This window comes from Salmo trutta, chromosome 10 (assembly GCF_901001165.1).
Source record: "Salmo trutta chromosome 10, fSalTru1.1, whole genome shotgun sequence".
In the NCBI taxonomy this organism is placed as follows: Eukaryota; Metazoa; Chordata; class Actinopteri; order Salmoniformes; family Salmonidae; genus Salmo; species Salmo trutta.
In genome coordinates, this window is record NC_042966.1 from 22,725,831 (window position 1) to 22,736,396 (window position 10,566).

A 10,566-nucleotide genomic window follows, 5' to 3' on the forward strand; every position below is an offset into this window, starting at 1 on the left:
TGCATTATTAGGGATAGTGGGGATACTGTAAATCATCATTCCCCAAGGTTTCATGTAAGGGTAAATGTGTCATGGTCAGTTCAAGATCTTTATCGATATGTTTCTCTCCAAAGCTAGTCGCTGTTGAACCAGCAGGAAACATTACACTGTAAGGTTTCCAAGCCAACGGCCATTATCCAGTTACTGTACATAATAGGCTACAGTAGAGCATGGCCACCTGGGAATGAGTGAATTCTCCAGCAGGTGGCTGTTCAGTAAAACAGCCTCACAGGGAGGTGGCTCTTCAACATTTATCAGTCATTAACACTTCCCCAACCTCTATCAGACACCAACAGCTGTGTCTGCCCCACTGCAAAGACATAACATGTACAGTAGTACTGACACTGGAGATTTGAAGAATCAAAACCTAATATTCTCATAAAACAAAGTCCCTGGCAAGTGATTTACCACTACCCGTGACGATAGTGAGCCTACCCCCATCGCAGGGGAAGCCCAAACGTGACTGAGCCTCCGAATAACAGGATGTTTATAGCTAAGCCTGGGGGATCCTGTGCCAGAGAGACAGCTCTGTAACACAGGGAGGAAGCAACCAGAAACGTAGAGAAGGGAGAGGGCAGAGAGGAGGGAGATGAGCAATGGGAGTGGAGGAAGACAGGAAGAGAGGGAGAGAGAAGAGCAGGCAAGTCAGGCGATATCTGGCCAACCAAATATAACTTCTGTTTTCTTGGCCTCTTATCTGTTCCTTAAGCCTTTTCCCCAGCATGTCTGAAAGGAAAAACACTAAATCACATGAATACAAAGACAGATCAACACTTCTGATCGTGTATCTCTGTCACTGGATGTTTCAAACAAATCTCATATTCAGGCTTAAAGGGTTCAATCTGTACTTTTTCCACTATATGGGGGGAAAGCTAGTAAGAATGGCTTTCTGTTCACCAGAAGGGCCACTTTCAGTTTGTCTCTTAATTAAGGGCCAAACAAAAGCTTTGTCATAGTGACGCCGTGACATCCACGTCAGTTGAGCGTCAAGTGGGCCCTAAAGACAGCTGTGTTTGGCAGGGAAACGCTGGTGGTTTCTGACACCATGGCATCATAAGATCGCTCTTATCAGTAGCTTTCTACCTCACCATCAGTTAGGATAGAACCACAAGCTGCTACGTTTCATCACGATCTCGCTACCGTTTCAGTATGGCTCTCACAGACTTCCTTGCTGCGTCAGATATTACTTCAGCTATCAATGCTTGCAGAGGTATGAATGTGTGTTTTGCACTTTTGACCTCTACTGTAACTTAATGGTATGGGGAATGTTACAGGAGGTGTGTTGGGTTGCCCATAGGGACTCATAAATGCCGTTTATTTTTCTTTATATGATTGTGGCTTCACAAATGTGTTTACATACAGAAACTGGAAATGCAAGTTATGAGCTATTAATTTCAATCATCAACGGTTTGTTTGGTCCTTTGCCGTTATGCACCGTCCATTCTGCTTTTAGCAAACGACTCCTTCAGCCCAAAGAAGTTTTTTGCGATGGTGGGCTTGTCCAAGAAGTCTCCTCCTGAGATTGAGAAGATCTTCATGATCCTGGACCAGGACAAGAGTGGCTACATCGAACAGGACGAGCTACAGTTGAGTGTCAATATAACATACACGTCTTCTAGGGAACTTGATCCCATGATCAAAATAGCAGCAGATACAAGGCAGATATAAATAAAATAAAAATATTTTGTTTCTCAAAAAAAGTAGCCTAGTACAAGGACTTAAGATCCTTTAGAGTTAGATGGATACAACCAAACACACATAACGCCTACTGTACAGTGTACTGTATGTAATGCTACTTTTTGTGTTTTGTGTTTTGTGTTTCGTTTGTGTGTGTGCGTGTGTGTTAGGCTTTTCCTCCAGAACTTCTCCAAGGGGGCTCGTCCCCTGACAGCGGCTGAGACCAGAGCCTTTCTCCTAGCTGGGGACAAGGACGGGGACGGAAAGATAGGCTGGGACGGTAGGGTTACTAGGCCATCAGGCAGGTTGACATTTATTGTCATGAGCCTTGTCCTGGAGGCAGAACTGAGCAATTTTGCCTTAGATAGGCCACCAGTAAACTCCAAATTGGCTATACTGTATTAGGGTTATCAGTGTGGTTAAGGTTATGGTTAAGTTAAGGGTTAGGTTAAAAATCAGATTTTATAACTGTGCCAGCTAGAGACCACTCTCCAGAACAAGATTCATGATGAAAAACACTAACCTGCGGTAGCCAGGGTCGGCTGTTAACATTTATGATTCTAATGGATCACTGGATGAGGAACCCAGTTTGGAAATGTAGTTAGACAGTAATTAAATCTGTACATTCTGCATATTGAACGTTAAGAATGAACGCATTGAAAACAGTTTGTGTCTCTCTTTCAGAGTTCTCCAACCTTGTCATGTCTTCATAAAGAGAGGAAGATAAAGAAGATGTTTATTTTTGACAATCTTGTAGTTTGAAGACAAGCAGTACATGGTCTGTGTGAATCTGTAGTTTGAAGACAAGCAGTACATGGTCTGTGTGAATCTGTAGTTTGAAGACAAGCAGTACATGGTCTGTGTGAATCTGTAGTTTGAAGACAAGCAGTACATGGTCTGTGTGAATCTGTAGTTTGAAGACAAGCAGTACATGGTCTGTGTGAATCTGTAGTTTGAAGACAAGCAGTACATGGTCTGTGTGAATCTGCTCAGTACCTTCTTGGGTTGGCCCAGCCTCTGTCTGTCAGTACAAGTAGTGCAATATGCTGTATGCTAGTTTTGACTAAGGAAAATATGATATTGTAAACCAATACAAATAAACAGTCTTTGGCTTAACACTTGCCTTGCCTGCAGCTGTCTTTCTCTGATGTAAAGTTTATAAATACAGTATATATGGCTTTGACCATAAATATTGTAGCACCTGTTTCACATGACAGTATGTGATGTATCCTAGTCATGTCCTTGACAGGCTGCTCCTTGCATGAATATGAGCATGTGGCCCAGGGTAAAGAGTCAAGTCAACACAAGTCTATATTCCTCTCATGTGTATCCAACTGCAGTAGATCATCCAAACCAAGTCATTTTCTTCTCATGATTATTCATACACAGTATATATGGAAGGCAGACGAGGGATTAGGTTTCTTGCTATAAACTGATAACTTGGGAACCTTTTAACTGTTAAGAAGATCATGTCTATGTTTCTATCAACAACAACAACTTTTAACATGTTTAAATGAGACTCTGCTAGTATGGAGGTGATATTTATTGTTTACAAATATGACAAGCACAATATCGTCCAGCTTAAGAATGATGAATCTATGTAAAATAATTATGACGTAGAAAATCTAGACCTACATCATATGAGTATATACATTTGCATTAAGCTTATACATTTTTTTAATGGTTAATACTATATTGTACAGATAGTTAAACAGTTGGATTTTTATATAAATCATACAAAACAAAAGGATCTGATTCGATGGATACTAAATTGTTCATGTTTATCGTCTCACATTTGCTCTATACATTTTCAGAAACACACTGAGGTCACCAAGTGCCACGTTGCCCTGATTGCAGATAATGGGTCATATTAAAAAACCGCATTGCAGGCATTTTATCTCCAACATACAGCCGAATGAGAAGATCAGCTTGAAGCCCAAAATGCCCCTCTTGCATTTCACCCAAGGACTGCATGCATATCCCTAGTTGAAAGGATAAAAATAGTACAATTTGACTACTAGACACATTTCTCCAAAACGAACCCTAAGCCTACGGTGTGCGTTACACCTTGAAGGGCGAGGGTATATAATGTGGGAGCTAGAGGAGGATTGCTTCATCCAGCCCTACACTGAGATACAGCAGCCTCCTCGCCACTAATCCACTAATCCTCCAAAGGTGAGTTCCCTCAACCCGGACTGATGCTCTGATTTAGGCTACAGACCACCAATGGTTTTCAGCATCAGCAACATGCAAAGGTTTTTCTTTACTGCCTCCATGGAATACATTCAATAAAAATGAAGAGGGAAACGTTTCTATCTGGAATGCGTTTGGAATTGGAGTTTAAAAAAAAGCAAAAATTGGACTTAAAGCGCTTACCTGAGAGATGGAGATGGAGGACTTATGCCATGGTTTTGGCGCACGAGGAATCTCAGTTCGAGGACCACTCTGAATGATACTTACTGTCACTGACAGACATGTCTTACTCAATGTTTCTTTCTTTACCAATGCTTCTTCTCCATCTAAATTGCCATGGACCTTCATGGCAGTGAAAGTCCTATGTGAATCTTTCTGTGTGAATGGTTGAGAGTCAGAATAGAAACAGGCTCCAGAGCTGGTAGAAATAGATGAAAGAGATGATCTGATAAACAGGTCTAGCAGACCTAAAGGCCAATGGTCACAGCATACTACTTACTGTATGGGCTTTGGCCTACTGTAGTTTCTTGCATTGAGGCACTCTGCCTCTGAGCACAGATGAGCTACGTTTGGAATGTAAACTTGTAGGCTACAGATAACACAGTACTAATGCTATTTATTATCCATTTAAATACATTAATTCATTAAACAATTAGTAAATTAATGAAAGAACATTTGGGAAAAGGTCTATCTACATATATATATATATATATATATATATATATATATATATATATATATATATATATATGCCTGAGACAGTTTTCTTGACAATAGATGTGGATATCAGAGTCAAAAATTTAGTGGGCCTACGTATTTTCTGTTAAATATTCATGTTCATGACTTTGAAAATGTCTCTCTCTCTCTCTCTCTCTCTCTTCCTCTTCTCTTGCTTTCTCTCTCCCTACTTCTCAGAATCAAAAAAATGGCTTTCAAGGGAATGCTTAAAGACGAGGATATCGCTGCTGCCCTCCAGCATTGCGCAGGTGTGCTATACTTAATTGATTTATGACAATCAATGTCAGTGGAAGTGAAAGGGCCCATATTGACCAGGTTTAATCATCCATGAGCAGGCCAGACAGTGATGTTGAAATGACCACTGTGTTTATCCCTCACAGCTGCTGACTCCTTCAACCACAAGGAGTTCTTCGCCAAGGTTGGCCTGGCTGGCAAGTCTACTGAGGATTTGAAGAAAGCCTTCTACTTGGTTGACCAGGACAAGAGTGGCTTCATTGAGGAGGATGAGCTCAAGTAAGTCTCACATTGATCCAGTTGATTCAGTTGTCAAAAGCTAACTTACTATATATACAGTATAAGGCAACTCATTCTGTTGATTCATTTTCCAAAAGCTAACTTACTGTACTGTACAACGCAACACCACCCATGAAACTGAAATGAATACCAGTGCATATCTTGACTATTCCTTGATCTCCACTCACCAAGTCTCATTTTCATTTGATCACATAGGGGCACTTAAACACACCCATCAAATCACATTTCATTAGTTGCGTGCACATATTTAGCAGATGTTATCGCAGCTACAGCGACATGCTTATGCTCCTAGCTCCAACAGTGCGATATAACTAACAATACAAAACAATACACACACAAAAACAATAAAAATAAAGAAATTAAGAAATATGAGAATGAGCAATGTCAGAGACTGGAATATATATATATATATATATATATATATATATATATATATATATATATGTATGTATATGATGGCGTATAGACAGTATGGACAATATATGAATAGAAAAGGTGTGTTCAGCAGTAGTTATATAGGATGATCCATGACAACAATACAGTGTATACATATAAAGTGGGTAAAACAGTATGTAAACATGAATAAAGTGACCAGTGTTCAATGTGTACATAGGGCAGCAGTCTCTAAGGTGCTTCTCTCTCTCCAGGCTGTTCCTCCAGACCTTCTCTGCTAGTGCCAGAGCTCTGACAGATAAAGAGACCAAGGCCTTCCTTGCGGCAGGAGATGCTGATGGTGATGGCATGATTGGAGTGGATGGTAATCAAATCACTTTTACACATTTCTATCAAACTAGCAACTATGTACTTGACCCTATCCAGTTGGCCAAGTAACTGTAACAAACATTTTTTAGTAACGCGTAACTACTTCTAAATGCCATGACATGTAGGAAATGAGGATTTTATGAGGATCTTTTTCTTTTTCAAGTTCTCTTCATGACCTGTCTTGCAATAACTGTTGTTGTTTCTTCCTTGTTTCCACAGAGTTCACCACCTTGGTGAAGGTATAAGTCATCTGTCATTGGCTCGGTTTTCATAGAAGCTCAAGTCTGCTGTTGAGGTTGTCCTGGCTTGCTGCCTGTCAAATACTGCATCTTTTTTATATTCATTTTATTTATGAATGTCACCCCACACTCCCAAAGCGTGTTGACTGTTATGTTTTCTAACTAAGTCAGCCGGTGTGCAAAAGTTTACCACCAGACCTTTGCACTTTTAGAAAATTTTAATAAATTTTCATTTGGATTAACAGCGACTTTTGTTTTTAATGCTTTTTCATCTGACATTGAGTGTCACAGTTGAGCAAGTCCTTCGAAGAACTAAAGAAGGAATAAAATGATATGTTTATTTAGAATATTTGGGTATACAGGACTGATGCAGCACCCACTAGCTACACCAGGATTCCCAGCAGCATTACTCCACAGAGAAGTAACTGTATATAGTGAACTCTGCTATACATCATGTGAACATATAGGTTCACATAAAGTTAAAACAGGATCCACCTACTGGCACTGCATCTGGGAGACATCTATATGTTCAGCTCTGGCACACCTATAGCTGGTTCAGAAAGACACAGATACTGCCAGGGCCTCTTGGAGACAGCTCTTTAGAGGGCTGGCCAGCTGGAGGATCTCTTGCATATGTTCAGTTAGAGCCAGCACATTTTAAAGGCCCCCAGCCAACTCTTGGCTAGGGTTTAGAACTCCCATGTTACACCGTTTTTGTTAATGAGGCACATTTATGAACAAGTTTTTCTCCCTCAGCTATCAGACAGAAAATGTCATACTCGGTGACATAGAATAAGGCCATTTCTATTTATGTCGCGAGGGAGGGAAAAGTGAACAAATTGCACTCTGAACTTTTACTTGCAGATATTTGTTTACATGTAGAATGTACAGTAAATGTATTTAATTATTTGTATATGCTGTTGATGACAAGGTGGGATTTAGTCCAAGGACCACCTCTAAGTGGAGTTTGGAATGTCAGAATATTAGAATGTCCCACATCAGCTTGCATACCTTCCTAATTTCAGCTGGTAACGGGTTGTCCATTGTTCCGACACATCCATCTAACAACAACACTCATATTAAATAATGATGGCAGGAATAGATAAAAAGCACATCATCTAAGGGAGAAGATTTAAGGAGGGAAACTCTTTAATCTTATTTGTGTCAAGATGGATTCCTCTACCTATCTGTGGATAAAGGTCGGGGGTTAGGGATCAGGCCGAACGCACCTGAGGATCAAGGATGGGGAGAGGAGTGACTGACTGATAAAAACTATTGAATATGATATTTCTATGTAATTACCATTTTCCCATGTCATTCTAGACCTGTTGAATTATGTACCATAAAATATAAACTGATGAGGTTGCCAGCGCTAAATCTATTTAATGGGCCACTACTACTATGGCCAGTACACACACAAAGGTTTGTATAGTCTCTACACAACCATAGAAAAAGAATGGCAACAAACTGCATTCTATAGTTTATCCAGCTGGCCTTCTCAAACAAAAGTAACAAGAGCCACCTCAACAGTGCCACCTGCTGCAGTATGAAACACATAGCATACATACCAAACGGCACCCTATTTTTTCTATAGTGTACTAATTTTTATCAGGGCCCATAGAGCTCTAGTCAAAAGTGGTGCACTACTAAGTAGTGCCATTTGGGATGTAGACACATTAACCGTGTCACACACGTACTGTATGTATACTCGTATGTGGACTCCTGCATCCCAAATGGCACCATCGAGAGCATTGTTAAACTTGAGTGATGTACGGTACCGTAGCCTAGGTATTGCGTAATGGCTCTCCCCAGATCTGAATGTTTGAATGATGATGGAAGTAGACCTATCACCTTTCACTGTTCTCGTAAATAGTAGCATAGCCATACTGAGAAACAGCCTGGAGGGGAGTAGGGGAGCTGAAAGGGACCAAAATAACACCAGGCACCCTTCAATTAGACAGAGGTGATGACTGACTCAATCTATCCTTTGTGCCAAATACATTCCTACGGGTGTCCCCTCTTCTCTCCCCTGAACCACTGATTTAAAAAATATGTTGATTTTATTATTATTTAACCTTTACTTTAACAGGGAGTCCCATTGAGACCAATGTCTCTTTGGCAAGGGAGCCCTGCACTTACACAATGTACAAAATATAATATAATAAAAATATACAAAATTACAAACTTGCCCAGGAAAAATATTCACATTCCTCAGCAAAGAGGTCCCCAGTTAACATTTTGAACCTCCCAAAGGGCACCAGTACATCCAATTGTAGGGAAATATGTGAAATGTAGATTCATGGTTCCATGAATTATTAGACCCTAATTAGAGTTCTATGAATGAATTTTTTGCCAAATGTGCAAATCTTATATGACAATTACAAGCAAATCACATGACAGATAAAATAACCTATACAATTGTATATGACATTTTGTGCTAGATTTTGAATTATTTTGTTATTAGGTTTCTTGAGTTTTTATTTTATTTTCACCATATATAATTTCAAGCATGCATTTGCTGATTTACTCAGCTCTAAAGAGCTGTTAAGTTATCGAATGCACTTGTTAAAGGTTCAATGCTGTCATTTCCATCTCAATATCAAATCATTTATGGGTAGCAATTATGTACCTTACTGTGATTGTTTTCAATTAAAATGGACAAAAATAAACAAAAATTGCTTCCTAGCAAAGAGCAATTTCTCAAGCAGGACTGCTTGGACTGTCTGGGAGTGGTCTGAGTGGGGAGGGGAAAGCTGAAAACTAGCTGTTATTTGTAGAGAGGTTTGGAACTCTTTCTTATTGGTTTATTAGCTAATTTGTCGCCTGGTGATGTCACCAGGCAGACCAAAACACCATCCGACTAAAACAGGCTGAAATTTCAGGCGTTCTTTTCAAACAGCTCTTACACTAAAAGGGCATTATCATAATTTTCACAATTTCATAGTATTATTCCAACCTTATGGTGTGGCAAAATATTTAAAACGCAGAGAAATCACGTTTCTGACAGCACAGGTCCTTAAAAACTTCTTCAGGATCGGTGGATCCCCTGTGGGACGGTTGAGCTAACATAGGCTAATGCGATTAGCATGAGGTTGTAAGTAACAAGAACATTTCCCAGGACATAGACATATCTGATACTGGAAGAAAGCTTCAATTCTTGTTAATCTAACTGCACTGTCAAATTTACAGTAGCTATTACAGTGAAATAATACCATGCTATTGTTTGAGGAGAGTGCACAGTTTTGAACATGAAAAGTTATTAATAAACAAATTAGGCACATTTGGGCAGTCTTGATACAAAATTTTGAACAGAAATGCAATGGTTTATTGATTCTGTCTAAAACTTTGCACATACACTGCTGCCATCTAGTGGACAAAATCTAAATTGCACCTGGCCTGGAATAATACATATCTCTTGCATTTCAAAGATGATGGTACAAAATAAATACAAAAAAGGTTGTTTTTTTCTTTGTATTATCTTTTACCAGATCTAATGTGTTATATTCTGCTACATTCCTTTAACATTTCCACAAACTTAAAAGTGTTTCCTTTCAAATGGTACCAAGAAAATGCATATCCTTGCTTCAGGGCCTGAGCTACAGGCAGTTAGATTTGGGCATGTCATTTTAGGCGAAATTTAAAAAAAAAAAAAAAAAGAGCTATCCTTAAGAGGTTTTAAATGGTGTTTAGCTTTTTCAATAACAAAACAAAAACGCTTTCAATGTTTTTAAATGATTTAACATGAAGACACATTAACCCTATTATAATTAGCGTTTCAAGTAATTCAAGTGTCTGTTTTCTTCCGCAGCGTAATACAGCACCTTACACCTATGGCCATAAATCATGGGCTCTACTTTTGTTAGACAGATACATGCACAACAACTCATTCCAGACATTTTGCGCGTGCCAATTACGCATTGAGACGGAGCAACTCAGTCGTAAATTAGGCCTATGAACTGTTAAACTTGATAGCTGTTGATGGATTTTGTAAAACAGACCGTAAAACATAAATAAAAGCCCAAATAAGTATTTCACTGTTAGTCTACAACTGTTTTTTACGACGCATGTGACAAATACAATTTGCTTTGAAATCAAAACATTTTTATATGAAAGTCGAAGCCAACAAAAGATGCAGAAACATCTGCGTATAAAGTCAAGTTTTCAATAACTACAAATCTAATTTACCTAATATTGTCATCGGTATGGATTTTCACACAATATACATCTGCATCAGCGCAAATCTATGTAATCTATACCAGCGTATATTATTAGCCCGATTTAATATTAAGCACTTTTGCAAACAAGTACCATTTAAGCATCTTCATGTATGTAGATATAAATAGAAAGGACACTGACTACTGGACACATTTTCTACCAACTGCTT

At 39.1% G+C, this 10,566-nt stretch overlaps 2 protein-coding genes across 2 annotated transcripts; both read left to right on the forward strand.

The window, feature by feature from the left end:
- Positions 1-1,061: 1,061 nt before the first annotated feature.
- LOC115201380 (parvalbumin, thymic) lies at positions 1,062-2,837 on the forward strand. The gene is made up of 4 exons (XM_029764959.1): positions 1,062-1,249; positions 1,493-1,625; positions 1,887-1,996; positions 2,401-2,837. The coding sequence occupies exons 1-4, from the start codon at positions 1,189-1,191 to the stop codon at positions 2,427-2,429; spliced, it is 333 nt and encodes a 110-aa protein (XP_029620819.1). The 5' UTR covers positions 1,062-1,188; the 3' UTR covers positions 2,430-2,837.
- Positions 2,838-3,787: 950 nt separating this feature from the next.
- LOC115201381 (parvalbumin-2) lies at positions 3,788-6,418 on the forward strand. Its single transcript, XM_029764960.1, has 5 exons — positions 3,788-3,891; positions 4,825-4,895; positions 5,028-5,160; positions 5,829-5,938; positions 6,163-6,418. Exons 2-5 carry the CDS (start codon positions 4,835-4,837, stop codon positions 6,186-6,188), a joined length of 330 nt encoding a protein of 109 aa, XP_029620820.1. The 5' UTR covers positions 3,788-3,891; positions 4,825-4,834; the 3' UTR covers positions 6,189-6,418.
- The last annotated feature ends 4,148 nt before the right edge of the window (positions 6,419-10,566 follow it).